This window comes from Kryptolebias marmoratus, linkage group LG22 (assembly GCF_001649575.2).
Source record: "Kryptolebias marmoratus isolate JLee-2015 linkage group LG22, ASM164957v2, whole genome shotgun sequence".
NCBI lineage: Eukaryota > Metazoa > Chordata > Actinopteri > Cyprinodontiformes > Rivulidae > Kryptolebias > Kryptolebias marmoratus.
Window position 1 is genome coordinate 28,804,845 of NC_051451.1, and position 17,480 is coordinate 28,822,324.

Sequence of the window (17,480 nt, forward strand, 5' to 3'; positions counted from 1 at the left end):
CCTAACAGGACCAGGTTTAGAGCTCCTAACAGGACCAGGTTTAGAGCTCCTAACAGGACCAGGTTTAGAGCTCCTAACAGGACCAGGTTTAGAGCTTCTAACATCGTAATGGATGTGGAAGATTTTCTGCAGTTTTCTTTCAAACTTCATCCTCATCACATAACTTCCTGTTACCAACAGTATAATATTCCTGACTGAGCTGCACATTTGAATGTTTTTATGAGTCCAAAACTGTGATGAAAATAAAAGAATAATGGGTAAATATAAATACTTAAACATTGACAGCCTTTATTAAACAGACTTGTATTTAATTGGCTGGACAAGGTGAATTTTTCCCATCTTAAATCCATGAATTCAGACCCACCATCCTGCAGCCGGCAGCAGGACACTCAGCTCAGATTATTTCCTTCTATCAGCTGAATCAGGTCAGGCGATATCAACATGTTCGTAGGAGTGTGCACATTAAGCAGACCATCTAATCTGTTAATTGCTTTCTGGTGTCGGCTCTCTGTGTTTCTGTCCCTGTTTGAAATGATTCAAGAGCAAACTGAAAATCTTCTCTCCCCAAAATGGAGGAGCAGAGCGGCGGCTGCACGTGAGCCAACTGTAGATGAAGCAGCGGCTCAGCGTTGAGCCTTGAGGCGTGTCTGGGGCCGGGCGCCGCTGCTCTGTGCGAGGGGGGAGGGGAGGACTGAAGCTGCTCCTTTCCAGGCCGGTGCTGTGGTCCAGGTACTGAATGCCATAAATCAGGACGCCTGCCGGCCTCCCTGGAAGGGGTTTTCACAGGTTCTGCTGCGGGCTTTCATTGGGTCAGGCACATTAACCTGGCAGTCCTCTATATCTCCATCTCTCAGAGGGTCTGGGGGGTAAAACGGCACCGACTCCCACCCCGCACTGATTGCTCAGACAAATGTACGGGGCAGTAAAGTTATGGGCAGTGTAATATAACACGTTATAGAACGGGGAGGTTTAGCCAAGCCAACTGTGCTGCTGATGTCCCATAAAACAACAGCTGCAGCGCAGCTACAAGCTGAGCCACAGGGCATGTTTATTAGGATCAGGGAAAATACGGCTTTTCTAACCCAACCCACAATGAACAATGATATGGACCATTATCGCTGGCTGTGTGTGTGCATGTGTTTTATATTAGTATATTAGCAAAATATCTCAAAGCACCAGATACATTTTAATGAAAGTTGCAGAAAGTCATCATTAGATGTTTAGAGTCACCCTAATTCAAGATGGCAACCACAGCCAACTGACCTTCACAACACAAAAGTAACTATAACTGAGTGAGTTTGATAAATACTAAGCTAACATTTGGTGTGGTAGTAGCTGAGAGTCGTCGTTGATCAGAGTTGCAGCCGGATGATCTTATACTTTCAAACTCTGGCATGAAAGGCGGTGGGTGATATGCATTCCTTTAAAGGCTAGGCCTTTATTATTTTACTGCTTTCTGTTAGCTGCCACGATAAAAATAACGAGTAGAGGAAGGTCCTATCTAAAGCACTCCACACCAAAGCAAAGCAAGAACAGCCAGCTCATATGAAGCACTAAGGACTGAAGACCTGTTTGGTTGTTTCCAATCAGCTGTGTTGGACCAAACCAGCATCATCCCAAGACTGGGGCCATATCTGACCATGACTTTTACACTGTTCCACCCATAGGTTTGGTAAAAATGTCTAACCTGCAATAAGCAACAGTACGGATCATCCTGTCATGTCTCTGAGACAATAGAAGTCCAATATTAGAAACATGTTATCACTACTAATCACCAAAAATTTGTAAATATGTCAACAAGTTCAGTAATAACATCCAAAGCAGCATGAAGGTTTAGAACTAAAACAATTCATGCCACAACATCGTCAGCAGCTGAATTAAAACTAAGACTGAGGCATCAAGTCACCATAAATCTGTGCTACAAGTAACCAAAGGCTAAACTGCATGCCAATTTAATTCAATTAAACTTGAGTGTTGTTTTGAATAATGTTAGAAATCCCAAAGGCGCTGTAGCTGCAGCAGTTTACAGAGACTGCTTGTGTTTCACCTGCATGAGTGAACTTTGTCTGTTCCGATCAGGAGTCAGAACCAGCTGAATACGATGCAATAAGAAGGGACAACATGGAGAAATATTCTGGGTTTGAAGCGTCTCCCAGGCTGCAAACTGCGCTAAAGTTTGTAGAAAAGTTTCAATTCAGGAGACATTTTGTGTCATGAGGGTCTGATATAAATCACCATATTTTATGGCTTTGTACATTTTCAATAAATACACAGCAAAGGTAGAATTACTCCTCTCATTAATTAAATTAAGTCTAAAATACTTTACTGAAACATCTTTCCTGTTAGTGAATGTTGCATATTTAGTACCCTGCACAGTGAGGGAATTTCTAACTTTCTGTGGAGAATAAAATGTCCACTTCACCATAAAGATTATCTTTAAAACAGTTATTAGAAAATATTGGAAAGCTTTTGTCAGTTATTACAGGCTCATGTAGGTATTTAAAGAAGAAAAACAAATAATGTTAAAGTGATGTAAACAAACGAAGGAAGATGAACGAAGATGACCCTGCCACGCTCTCCACGACCCGTTTAAACGCTGCCACTGTCGCTCAGTGAGCCTGTTTGGAGGCTACACTCTTGTGCCACAAATGTAAGTTTAAATAAACCTTTAAAGTATTGGTGTTCAGACTTAGTGGTAGAAAATCCCTCTCACTTCATTTTGATTGAGATTTAACACTTATGTGCTGCAAACTGTGTCAACTGGCATCTGAGTTTGGATGTAAAAAAGTGTTGGATCACATGTTGTCCATCTGTTCCCGTTCCACTCTGTGTAACGGTGAACAACCTGCCCGGCATTCTGTCCATTTAACACTCAGTCCTGGCGCTCCGTGGCTCAGATTGTGTCAGTCAGCTGGAGTGATACTACACAACTCGAGTGTTACTAAACAGAAATGTGTTTCAGTGGCAGGAAGTGTGGAGGAGATGGAAGAGTTTGTTAATGTGAGCACTGTTGAAAAATGACCCGTCTAACCTTCTGTGTGAGAAACACAAAAAACACTGCAGATAAAGCTTAAAATATGGACTTTTCCTCCTCCCTTCAGCTCCAGCTGGAATAAATGCCTTACAAAACATTACAGTTTCACCAAATATCAAATCCCATCTGCATTACTTTGGAACACTACAGTTATAAATACCTTTTAGCAATAATCGAATGTCTTCTCAAAAATATCCTATAATCTAACATGTTTCATTTTTTTCCCCTTAAACGTGAAATTTAGAGCCCTATATGCTCATATTGTTGATTCTTCTGTCTGTACCTCCCAAATCTCAGGTTCATGTGCAGCATAAAGACTGTTGCACCTTCGGTTTCATCCGTTCTGCACTCAAGTCAGGAGCCGAGCAGACGAAAGGATAAATACTCCTGTGAATATCAAATAACTAACAATATAGCTGTTTGAGAAAGGAGACATTTGAAATAGTTTGTAGTTCTTTTATATTAAAGTTGATGGAGAATTATCACAATAATATGGCATTAATGTCACTGACAGATACAATGATTAGTGAGATAACGGTGTGTTGAAACAATAAGCTAGTCAGGCAGCCTCCACAGCAGAAACACACATCGTGATGTAAAAGCCCAGGAGCTGCAGCCTGATTTTCATATAGAAAACAAAAAGTGGCTTATTTGTCTTTTAGGGATCCATAGGAAGCATATAATTATGTCATAACTGACCTAAACACACACAGAGCGACAATAACACAAATCAGTAAATATGAACTTCTACAGAGCCGCCGTCAGCCCACTGAGCTGGAAGAGTCAAAAACAACGATGAAGGCGAGAAAAGGCAAGAAATAAAAACATTACTGCTGGTCCAGATTCAGGACTGCAGAATTCACACTGTTAGTTTTCCATCAAACTAAAAAGCTGCTCTAGTCCAACCTTCAGCTGTGCATTCAAGTAAATAAACATTTACATATGCTGCATGTTTAGAAACATTTATACGTACTGTATAGACTGCACGTCAAACACTTAATTAGGAAATGTTACAGCGTGTGGATGGAAACCGTTTCAGTCTCCTGAACCTTTCCTCTGAGGCTACAGGTGAGAACAGGAGGTGTTGTCCTCAGTGTCCTCATTAGCCAGCCTTTTGCTACTTTTAGCTAAAAGCCAGCTTGTTGATACTTTAAGCTTTTAGCTAGTGGCTTTTAGTTGGTGTTCTGTTTTCTAACCCTTCTGCGGCTGACCTGAAGTTAAGTTCCTCTCTTCAGTGACAAGGGCTTCAGAAGGGTTAACTAACAATTCAGTCTTATGTTCTTCAACAAATTTCAGTTTCAGTCATTCAGAAAACTGGATTTTGATAGAAAAATGTAATTTGTCTTGGGTTAAAGCTTAAATGGACTCCTCAGAAGAATCAGAGATTTCCTCTTACCTGTGGTGCACAATGTAGGTGATGATGGAGGCGAAGAGGCAGAGCAACATGACAGCCGTGCAGGCATACACGACCGGGTGCAAAAACTCCCCGGGGTAGGGGGGGAAAGACAGCACCTTCTTCAGATCCTGAGACACACAGAGAGGAGAGGCAGTCAGACAGAAACCATCAGAAACACAGCATCATGAAATCTGACAATCAGCTCTTCGTATGTGGATCCGCTTTATACTCCAAACAAAACACAAATAAATATTCAGGAAATGTGTCTAAGTTGGAATGCTGTCCAAATTACTATAAAGCCGTAACAAGCCTGTAGAGTGAATAAACCCCTACATTTACATTTTGCATTTCAGGGATTTAGCTCAGTGTGTTAGGCAAAGTAACTGACTGCAACAATGGCATAAGCTTCCCAGTCTGCAAGCAGAAACCATAAAACCCCAAAATAGATAAAAGCCAAGCAAACTGAAAAAAGGAAACAAATTTAATTGAATTTTCTGTTACTAAAATACATTTAGCTAACGACGCTCATTAGGCCATTATCAAGTTGCTTTTTTATCTTTGCAGCGTTTTGTGACAACTAAAGCCGAATCTCAGGATAGAGTTCAAGTTTTATTATTTCCATTTCTGACGGTTCTGGCTGGCCTTGGATCTGCAGCTGCAGAGCCAGGAGTAATGTCACAGTTTTGGCTCTATCACGTTGACGTTGCTAAATAAAGAGCACCTTATCTCCATATTCCCACCAGCTCAGCGTAACTTTGTGTCTGTGAGAGTGATCCACATACAGGCTGTCGGGCTCTATCACTGTCTGGGAGAAGAGCCCGCTGGGATATTCTCTCGCCTTGTTTATCTGAAGGCTGATGAGCCTGTCTGGACTTGTGAGGGGTCGTGACCTGAAAGTGAGCATTTAGAAGGTTGTAAAGTAGCAGCGTTGTGCTAGAAGAGACAGCTGAGAGGACAGGACACTGGGGAAATGGAGAGCCGTTTGTGATAAAGACTTTAAATCAAATCCTCCGATAGGCTAAGAAAACAGTTTTAATGTTGTTCTATATTACTCAGATTATTCTAGTTTTCTTTAGATAACTAGTCCTGACAGATACTGTAAAGTGGGTCACAACAATATTTACATCTCCTGGCATTCCCTCTGTTTTCAGAGCTGCAGTGGCTCGTTATGACCTCAAAATCCTGAGGCTTCAGGTTCGAGCCCAGTTGTGTCAGGAAGGCCACCCAGCATAAAAACCTCTGTGTGGGAGTTTGTTCATTGTGGCAACCCCTGCAGCCAAAGGAAGGGCGTTCCTTTTGTTTTGTTGCCTTCAAACCCAGAATTTAAAATGTCTCCTTCAAGTTGGACGGTGCTGCTCGTCTCCAACAATCTTCTCAGCTGGACTGAGGTCTGGGCTTTCCAGTCAAGAACTTCTCTGTATTTCTCTCCATCTATCTCTCTGTTTAACTCTGACCAGTTTCCCAGTCTCTGCTGATGGAAAACATCCCCACAGCATGATGCTGCCACCACCGTGCTTCACTGTAGGGATGGTAGATTTCCCTCAGACATGTTGTTCTTGATGTTTGGTCTCTTCTGACCCCAGCAGCTTCTTCCACATGTTTCTCCTCCATGAAGCTTCTAGTGGTCCTGAGGACAGATCCTCCATCTCTCAGCTCCATCAGGGTTATCTTTGTCCTCCTGGATGTCCCTCTGATTAATGTCCTCCTGGATGTCCCTCTGATTCATGTCCTCCTGGTGGTCGAGCCTCTCCTGGCAGGTTTGCTGTGGTGACATCATCTTTCTGTTTCCTAATGATGGATTTAATGGAGCTCTGTGGATCTTCAGGGTTCTGGTTCCTGATCTGTTCTTCTTCACAGCTGTGTCTCTGTGTGTGGAGAGATCCTTGGTCTTCATGATGTCTCTTGCTTGGTGGTAGCCTGCACTACTTAGAGGTGTAGTTCTGTCAGAACAGGTGGATTTATCCTAGGATTATCTGACTCTGAGATCGCTCACAGGTGGATCTGAAGCTGAAGGTTGGAGCTTCAAAGGAAAAGGGGGTGAATACATATGCACACATCATGTTATAGTGTTTTTAGAATTATTTAAAACACCACAGGAAGAGAACAGAGGTGGGTTTATGTATGTGTATATAAAATTAAATTAGGTTTGAAATATTTGTCAATGTCAATTTTATTTTTACAACACATTAAAAACAACAAACTTGACCAAAGTGCTTCACAATTCAGACAAACAAAATGTTACAACAACAACAAAAGCAATAAACTATAATTATGACATTTAAAAAGCAACTACAAGCTAAAATAAAATCCAGAAACACAACAATAAACCATCAGCTCTATTGGAATCACGCTTTGCTCGAATCAAACAACAAAGAAGTTTAAAAATGTCAACTTATAAAATTATTATCATATAATTTCCCCCCCTGCCTCACATACTGCTGCTTTATGTTTCATCTGGTATAAGAACATCAAGATCAAATTCTCCAAGTGGAAGATTTTGTAATAAAATCCCGCTGGAACGGACTTGTTCTGGAACATTAGGAATATTCTCTTCCATGACTTATAAGGCTTTGGTTCAACGGTATCTGAGAACCACGTGGCTCCATCTGCACTGATACAGTTCTGAAATTTAAACCCATTTCCATATGGATGAGTGTTTCATCACACATTCAGAAATAATCTTCTGTTCTCCTCGTGCATGTGTGGGTATGCTCCAAGTGCTCCAAGTGCTCCGGTTTCCTCCCACAGCCCATAAACGTGCGAGTCGGGTCCACTGGAGATTCCTAACTGAGCCTAAATGTGACTGGATGTGTGCACTACAACCCTACACAGAGCTAAAAAGATTCAGAGTATAATTGAGAGGGTGAGTAATCAGACTGTATTCACTGCAAATGAATGAAATTACACCGAACCGTTGAACTCCGTTTGAAGTGGACTCATTTATTTTATCACCTTAAAATAACTTTAGCTACAAACTTCTGAGTCAGATGGTTAATTCAGTCTACATAAACTGAACTGAAGTGAATCCAAACTGCTAACTCTAGCTTAGCAACAATATGAGCAAAATGACTAGAAAAAGGACGGAAGAAGAAATGGAAAGAAAAAGAAACTCTCAGGGGAAAAGACAATGAAATTTTAATAGCAAATAGCTTCAAATAATTTAGCACCAACTGATTTACAGGGAATTTTTACAAGGAAATATTAAGCAGCATTTCTCCCCAGATTCATGTAAAAAAATGTTTTGATCAGAAAAGTAAACTGAAATACCATAATCTGGATTATCTTGGGGAATAAAAGCTTTAAAAGGAAGATAATTTATATACTTTAGGAGCACACAGCAGTTTAATCCATAGGAAATAACATTACACAGATATTGATTTTAATACAAGTCTAAACAAGAACTTTTCTTATTGACTAGTCTTAAAACCAGTCAGGATTTAGTCTCATGGTGAGTAATGGCAGCAGGAGCTAAATATCTTTAGATATGAGGGGGAACATGGGACGCCGTGTCATAATCACTGATTCAGTCCGTAAACATAGCTCAGCCCACAAACGTGGGCTTTTCTAAAATAAAAATCACTCTTAAAAATACCCAAGAGACGCAGTTATTTGTGCACTGAAGCTTCTGCTCAGACTTTAAAAACTTTAAGAGTATTCAGTGATTTACAGAACTGTTGAAGGTTGACGACCCTGCTGCAGTGTAAATGATGGAGGGTGATCCACATTCACACAACTCCTGTAGCAAGGTTGAGCTGGTTCATCCATCATTCAATCAATCAACCCATCACTTCTTATTCTACAGCACATTTAAAAACATGCTGACTGGCTTCAGAAATCAACATAAAAAAATTGAAGAAAGTCTTGTGCAAATTTAAAATCTGAAAGCAATGCAGGTGAACTCAAATACAATAAAGTATCACATGAAGCAGTCTTACAAGTCTTCCAGATTTAGGAAAGACAGACAGGTTTCTGCAGGTTGTTGGAAGATGGATGATCACAGATTATTAAACCAACTTTCTGAGACTTTAAAGGGTAAACAAACATGAACAAGAATCGACCGGCGGCTGTTGTCTGTGCAGCTATCTGCTATTCTGACACGACTTCCTGTGTGCCGCCCCGTCTCTCTTATTGGCTGTTAGGACCACGTGTTTGCAGTTGGATCAGTCATCAGTTCACATGACACAACTGCTTCCAGATTCAGCTCCACTGACTGACTGGTCCGTTGCTCTGTTCCCTCACACACCAACACATTTTGTACCAAACAAGCCAACTGTCCACAACTAGTGCAGACTTTGGCCAACTGGGAATTGTGATTAAAATCTGGCAAAAATAAGTGTATCCTCAGCTTTGCACATTAAATTCAATTAAAAAAATCTTTAAAGGAACAATATAAATCACAAGATGCCCAACAAAAACTAAAGGCCAATGAAAACAACTAAAAGAATCAGCATAGATTTCAAATAACTGAGAGTCTGAGCCGCTCTCATTCTCAAAGGTAAACTCTCTAACAGATTAGAGACCACCTCAAAAAACCTGTCACCTCCAGTTTACATCTGGATCTCAGAGTGTCCAAAAGAAACCAGTTTGCAGATCTTAGAGCTCTGGTTGGAGTATGTTCAGACAGATAGGATGGTGCAATGCTATCAGGACTTAGAAAACAATAAATACATTTCAAACTGGATCCTCTAATGGACAGGAAGCCAGTAAATGGTGGACAGCAACGGTGTAATGTGGTGACACTGTTTCTGCAGCATTTTACTCAGCTTGTAGCCACTTAGGAGTTGACTAAGACCATTATAAAGTGTCTACATGACGCTCAGGTGCGTCTTGGTTGTTGTTGTGAATTTTAAGCAGCACCTGCCACACTGGCTTTATGCCTCGCCTATGACTGTGATCGTCACAAGGTTACGTAAATAACAGCACAGATTCAGTCCTTGAGGTGGTAGTATTATGGTAACGTGACAAAATCTTCCAGCACATAGGTTCATTTTGACGTTTTGGAGCGTATGTGGTAGTAATGTCATAGGGATGTGCTGCAGGAGAGCATCTCAGGTATGTAAACGTAGCAGGAAAACCTATTAAGAGTGTGGCACCATCATGATTGCCTTCACTGGAGGATGTTTCCCAAGTTTGCCACCATCCAGCCACATTCTAGTAGGTCATGTAGGTCGAGGAGCGCAGGATCATCATTTAATGTGAAGGGGCCCAAAGGGACATTCTACCATTCTTGTGGCCTGATACTGCCCATTAATTTGAAAATCAAGCAATTTTACTGCACATGCTGGCTTAATTTGATACATCATTCATACTGACAGATGATTTGAAATACATTTAGATTAAGTATTATGCAAATAGGATACTGATTAAAAGCCTAAAAGCCCTGCTAAGATCAAAATGTGTTACTTCCTGCTGAACAAAGACAGAATATCATCATTACTCCAGCCGAGCTGCTCAAAATCAGGTGGGACTCAAAGAGTAATAAAACCAGAAAAGGTTGTCAGGATTTGAGTTGTTTTAATCTTTAGATTAGGTTTTTGGTCCTCTTGTGTTTCCATAGTTGAACATTGTTAGTTACTGTGCAGTCTTTGTAAGTTGTTGTGTAGTTTTCTTCCCTTTGCCCTCTGTGTCTCCTGTGTCATTATTCACCTGCCCTCAGCTCAGTACTTTCTCTTGTCAGCCTGCCACACCCATCTGCACCTGAACCTGGTTTATAATCAATCACCTGTTTCCTCTTCTTCATCAGCTGCCTTTAAATTCAGCCTCGTCCGTCTCATCAGCTCCGTACAGTCCAGTTCTCCTTGTGGGGTTTGATTTTGTTAGTTTTTGTTTTATTCTTTAGATAAATCAGTTTCCATTTCAGGTCCTGTCTGTCTGTCTGTATGCATCCTGGGTTCAACCAACACCACGCTGTGACAAACCTTTGACAGAAGTTTTTCAGAGTTACTAATGAACAAGATTTATTTATTTTTTAATCAATAATGATATTTGTTTGAAAGGTACAACCCAACTGACTCATGTTTTAATGCATGCTGGTTATTTTCAGTTAAACTGGAACTGAAATAATGTTGATTATCAGCCTTTTAATATTCATTAAATTCTAATCAAATTTAAGATTCATCATTAGGACCCATTTTTTGGTTGATATCACACAATAAACAAGAGTCAGATGACTTTCTAATTTTCTGATGCTTTTAATTTATTCCTCAGAAGTCAGAGCAGAAAATTTGCTGTGTTTTAATAGCTTGCTGTTTATAACAGACAAACACAGGCTCCTTTGCTTTTTGTTTCTCCTACATTTGAAATTGCTTCTGCCTAAGGGTCTCTAGTTATGGCTTCACCACTAGATGTCAACAAATCTCACATTTCTTACTGAAAAAACAACCTGTTAACAAATGTAAATTAGTAAAAATCACTGTGTGGATTATGCTAACAGAACTACAGATCAAATGCACAAATTTCCCACATTATTGAGAAAAAACCTGTGAGTGAGTTATTACAAAATCATTTCAGAAACAGAGGAAGAATTATCATTTAACAAGGAAGTATGCACCGGTGAACTTTGAACCCTCAGGCAGAAGGTTTAGAGTCTCGCGCTACAAACTAAACCACTTTAAAACCAAAGTCTATCAGACTTTTAAACAGTGGCCACAGAGAAGCACAGACTTGTTTGGTGTGGTGGGGTTGGATAGGGTGCACAGTTAGTGTTTGTGCTTTTTGTTTTATTTGTCACTGAAAGGATTGTGCAGTATTCAGCAGAGGTTGTGTGTAATCTGCACTCTCTATGGGTGAGCACAGCTGATATGGTCTGTGTGTATCTTCTTCCCTGTTTTATTAACTGTGAAGCAGCACTTTGAGTCCAAAATAACATTTCCCAAGTAAACAATAAGTATAATGTACATATGAAAGCCAAAAGGTTGGAATAAAAGAAAAAGGTCACGTTCAGCAGATGGACCAGATCAGGAGTAAAAATCAAGGAGGACTACAGATTTACCACAAGAGCTTAAACTTTGTTTCTAAGAGTTTAAAAACAAGGCACTCGGACTTTGTTTCTGTTACTTGAAGACGTTTTGGTTTTCATCCAGTAAGTTTTTTCGATTCAAATAAAAAGTGTGGAGTTCCAAGCTTTAAAACATGCTCTTTAAGTGACATTTAGGCCCCCATTAGACAAAATGATGACCCCACTACACTCTCCACAATCCACTCAACCAAACAGAACATGTCTGGTTTGCAGCACATTTGGAAAACCTCCTTCACTTTATTCTAGACACCCGCCCTGACTCTGCTCTTTTATCCAGTCATACTGCAGCTACATGCTAGAAGATCACCTCATGGTAGCACAATGCTACCACCACAGATATTCACCCTCCTGAAGCCTTCGTCACTGAAGAGGAAGAGAAGCACTTGTAACTCTGGGTCTATTTGACCCGAGGCCATGGAGGGATAAACTCTGAACTAAGTTGTTTCTGCTACTTTGCCACAATCACTCCAGTTGTTGCTGACCCCTCACCAGGGTTCCTGCAGGCCTGATATTCATGAATCCACTTTCACCGCAGCTACTGCACTCCCCCATGCTTCAACCAAGGACACTGATTCAATTCAATTCAATTCAATTCAATTCAATTCAATTCAGTTGATGACCTTGATACGCTGTCACCACAATGATAAACCACAGTGACCTTAGTGCACGCTTCAATGAGCATGTAAGCAGTCTTCAGATGCACCTGAAGAGGATCACCCATGTTCTGATTGATTTTTACATAAATCAGGATCATGATCCAGTGTAAAGACAGCCTTACCAAAGTAACTAAAGTATGATAAGGTATTTTTACATGAGTTTAATTGAAACTAGCTGGTGAGAATGAAAATGTTGGTCTTATTCACATAGCAGCAAATATTCTGCAGCATTACCTGAGTTAAAGTGAATGAGAAGGTGAACCTGATGAAAGCTGCTACACAAAGACTGTCACCGAGGATCCTCATCCATCATACACACACACACACACACATTTCACCACTACACTCTGTGAATCCCATTCTTCCTTCTGTCTATAGAAAAGAAAACCTTCCATGCAACACCTGCATTTTTACGTCTAAGAGTGAATCTCCAAAAAAATCTCCAACATGAAATGTTTGTGTGAACAGCAGAAATGGGATAAAACCTATTTTTAGATGCATCATAGACACAGAATTTTCTGAATCAATTTTTAAATGTAAAAATGGATTTTGTTAATTTTAATCTTTGCTGCTAATCTAAGAGTCAGCAGAGTTACCATAGCTTCCTGTAGTAGAAATATGTTGCAATACAGCTGTTTTCAGAATATCTGTCTGTAAGTAATAATATAGAATATCAGTCTTTAGTAATGACTTTGATTTGTGTCTAAATTTCCAGTTATAAAAATCCTGTTAATCATGATAGCTTTTTAAATGTTGTTAGAGTCTATACTAATTGCTGGTCAGCAGTCTGTGACTAATAGTTTTTTTTTTAAATATGCACCCTTTATTAGGAATAAAAATATATAAATCAGTATTTATGTAAAATAAACTATAGTTAATTTAGGTTTCAAGATAATTAAAATGCACCAATAAATGTGGTTTAAAAACAATTAACCAACAATGGAGTGAACTGTTCTGTATGTATGTCTTGAAGTTTATAAATTATTGCATCTATCGTTGATCTGCAGCAGATACAGATACTGCAGCTCCCTCGTCATCTCTCTGGGTTGGGATTAGTTGACAGTCCTGAGAACTCAAAAATAGGCTGTGATTTAAAAAAAAACTATCCATTTAAAGTGCAATTCCAAAGCTCGCTGGTTACAAACACGTAACATTCAGTGAGACTGCAACAGTAAATGCAGCTTTTTTCTTACACCTACTGTAAATTAAACCATTCAGACTGTTTCCGCTCCTTCGTTGACCTGACTACGATGGTGACTGATAAGCAGTCAGCGTTAGCTCGCGGCTTGCCGTGAATATCTCTTCTTCATTGTTCTTTTCATGACTGAAACCAAAGGCAGCAGCAGCTTCAAACGTGGTTTCTCCACTCCAGCTATTATCATTATTGCCATCACATTACTTCACAGCACTGTGACCACTTTATTACTGTGTCTGACTGACAGGGTAATGTGACATCACAATTTATTACAGCCCGGAAACTATATTACCACAGAGGTCACTTAAGCTTTCCTCCTATCCTGGATTAGTACTGCCATGTTACATGTCTGAATACGCCTCAGTTGTCCTCCAGCTTTAAACACAGCCCTGATCCTTTGTTTGGGTTGTAGCAACAACTTTAATCTAGGATTCTCCGTCCCCATGCCAAAATCAGATTACCAGAGTCAATTAAACTTGATCCATAATCTCCTGTGGGCACAGTTGGTGCAATTTTATCTGCAAAAATAAAAAGGGACAAGTACACTGCCGATCAGTGAGCACTTACAATTTAAATGAGGGGATTTCACATGATTGGTCAAAATGATGAATGAACTGCATGTTTTTTAAAACCTAAATATTTCACAGAAATAAAAAAATAAAAGATGATTTCAATTCTTGCCAATCCCGTTCCTTTTCTGTTGTGATAAATAAAGCCAGAATGCACACATGCTGTGAAAAGAGGAGAGCAAAAAAAAGAAAAGAAAAGAAAAAAACAAATTAAAATCCTGTAGTGAAACAGCCTGCGGGCTCCCGGCTACGAGCTCCCATCAAGCGATGTATTTTATCATCCTTGAGTGGCCGTGCCAAGTCTGAAACCGAAGTGAGTGTGCAAATCAAACCTACCCTGGCTCGCCCATACATACTGGCTAATGCAGGCAGACAGGACAGCAGCGGCACCGTCTAATGTCTGGAATGGATGACATTCAGAGAAACAGCCATGCACCATTAACACAGGCTATCAGAAATACCTCGTAGTTGTCACAGTTTGGAAATATGGCCACAATTATCCCCTCACCCAGCATTTCTTCAGGTAAATAAAACTCAAAACAAATAATCAAATCATGTGAATCCATCAAATCAATAAGCATAATGACTTGATGAGGCTGAGAATAAAAAACAAAGTCGCTCTGGATGAACACTGTAATTTGATTCGCAGGAATATAAGTCGGGCTGGATTTTATCTCCTCAAACATCAGAAGGACATTGTTTCATTAGCAATAATTTCTCTAGAGCCACAGATTAGAAGTGTTGTATTTAGCTTAAGGCTATTCAAATTCTTCTAGAGCAGCTATTGTAATCACTGTTCTGTGCAGACACTTAAAGCATGACGATCAAATGAAGAAGCCGTACGCACCGCTCAGCCATGCACTGTAAGCACCTCCCCCTCCCAAAGCAACAGGAACAAAGACACAAATCCTCAAGTCTGCTACATAAAAGATGAATCAATACAAACAAATGTGGAATCAGAGAGACAGCTGCTTTTTATTGTATTTAAGAAACTGGAAGGGCTCTGATCTCCTTACTGGCTGCATGACGGAGCAGCTGGTCGGCTCCATGGCCTCACAGCAACAAGGTCCAGAGTTCAAATCCAGTCTGGGGCCTTTAGGTGGTCTCGCTGGGCTGGGACTTAGCTGGTGACTCAAACTTGAGTAAATATTTTATGAAAATATACACATTCTTCATTGCAGTCTTCCTGAATCCTGAGTGTTTACAGCCAAGTGACCAGTAAGTCAACGAGCCATACGTCTAAAATCGTTACGTTTTTCGGTGCACATCTTGTAAAACTGTATTCTAGGCTGTTACCCACCTCCACTCACATTGTACACGCCTTGGCCTGCTTTGTACCAACCTTCACAGCTATCAATGTCATGTATGGGTTATAATTCAGGAAAGGTTTAAAGGAACAAAAAAAAATAAATGCCTGAAATTTTGCCCATCTTAAACTGAATCAAAATGGTCAGCAGCTACAGAGACCAAACCTCACTTTTATGTTCAGCCTTTTGACCTAAACTTTTCCCAGGCAACAATCCTTTCAGTGTTCAGTCTGAGAGCATTAATCAATAAAAATAAAACCCAGAGAAGATTGTTTTAAAACAAGAGGCTGGAATGAGACGAGCCTTCTCCTCCATCATTTCTCTGTGTGAGTAAGAGAGGGCAGGTAGGAGTTGTCTGAGAGGGGTGACTCATCGCTCTTCCAGTTGCTGCACAGGCCACAGAAGGCTGAACGGATGGCCAGTGTTTGCTCACATGTATGTTCCTGCACATACGCTGCTCAGATGTAAAAACACACACACACACACCTTTCCCACTCTGATCTCAGCTCGTCGGCACACAGAGCAGGAATTTACATTACAGCAGCTTGCAGCTCGTAAATGCATTGAATGAAAACATGTCATTTTTCTCTTTAAACAGTTCAGGAAAACAGGGCAGGGCTCCGCAGGCTGTGCAGCGTTAACACTTAGAGACAGCGTGGCAAAGAGGAGGCTTTAAAAAAAACTGCCTCTGCAAGCAGCACAATGCAGCGCTCGCTGGCTACAGAGGTCTCAGCTGGTAAATAAGCTTAGGTTTGCCTGTGAGCTTCTTCACTGTGCACAGCCAGTGGATTTAAAAAGCTTTCTCTCTCTCACACACACACACACACACATATCTGTTGCTGTCCACCATTTTCATGTGCTCTCTCTGTGTGTCCACTACAAATATCCAGCAGCCCTTTTTCATAAAAAGCCATACGATGACTCTGTGGCCATCACCATAGAAACCACGTCATAACCGCAGCTTTATTGAACAGAATGCATATATGTAGGAAAGAGGTCTAACTATCATTTCCCTGAAAATCAAATATGAATGTCTTATAAAAATGAATATTCTTGTCATGATGTCATTCAGGGTTGTCAGGAATTAAAGGTCACAACTGGTGGACTATTGATGCCACAGGATTAAACTGAGGCAACATTAAAGCCCCTAAAACAGAGGATGTGATGTATCCGACAGGAAGCGGCTGACAACAGGGACAACAATAAAACCAGCGATTAGGGAGATAAGGATGTGAGGAAGAACTGCATTATATGAACAAAACCACAGAAAGAAAAACAGATCATTCCTCCTTCAGTCCAGAACTGTACTGTATGTCTGACTCAATCTCTCCCTTCCCTGCACCCTTCCTCTGCAATGTAATTTTCCTCCATTTCTGACTCCAGATTGCTTGTGGTGATCTCAGCCCAGTTCCATTTCACCATCTGACAGTTGTGCTATTGGTGCCATTTAGACCGCTCTATCTCTGCTCCCGGCAATTTACATGTTTGCATCTCGTTAGGGCTATTTGTAAGGCCGAGGCACGGTGTCATGGCAGTGAGTGAAGAGGGAATTCTTGCACCCAGATTAGCTTTCACTTTTGATGCCAGAGCACATTGCTCACCTGCTGGAAATGGGATTTGGAGGATTTTTGAGGTTGAACACAGCCATAGAAAGGACTGATCCATTCAAACTCTCACTAAACATTTTTTTAATAAATATTTGTTCTCTGCAGCACCAGAATGTATTTAAAGGGATATTCTGGACATTTGTGAAGTAATATTCTGTCTAACAGTTATCAACAGTTCAGTCAGTTACAGATAAGAGTAAAGTCTTTGCCCAGGCTAAGCTAAAGGCTAAACACGGGCCCATTTTTATGTTTTTCAGAATTATAGAACAACTATTTCTCAAAAAAAAAAAAAACTATGTGAAAGAACGCCACATATTTTAAATATTAACCTTCTACACTTTTGCATCACATCATTTGGTTAGTTTGCTGCTGTTTTATTTGTGTTACTGTGCAAATATAGACTTAAATGTTGATGGTGACAGGACCAGGTCCAAACAGGACCAGGTTTAAAGCTCCAACGGGACCGGGTTTAGAGCTCCAACAGGACCAGGTTTAGAGCTCCTAACAGGACCGGGCTTAGAGCTCCAACAGGACCGGGCTTAGAGCTCTAACAGGACCGGGCTTAGAGCTCCTAACAGGACCGGGTTTAGAGCTCCAACAGGACCGGGTTTAGAGCTCTAACAGGACCGGGCTTAGAGCTCCAACAGGACCGGGTTTAGAGCTCCTAACAGGACCGGGTTTAGAGCTCCAACAGGACC

General features: G+C 40.6%; 1 protein-coding gene across 1 annotated transcript in view; it reads right to left on the reverse strand.

Moving 5' to 3' along the window:
* Window positions 1–17,480, reverse strand: part of LOC108246565 (adhesion G protein-coupled receptor A3) — a 160,467-nt gene that overhangs the window by 29,145 nt on the left and 113,842 nt on the right. Inside the window, exon 15 of the mRNA XM_017434185.2 lies at window positions 4,431–4,558. Within this exon, the coding sequence (XP_017289674.1) occupies window positions 4,431–4,558 (128 nt within the window). The remainder of the gene's footprint in view (window positions 1–4,430; window positions 4,559–17,480) is intronic.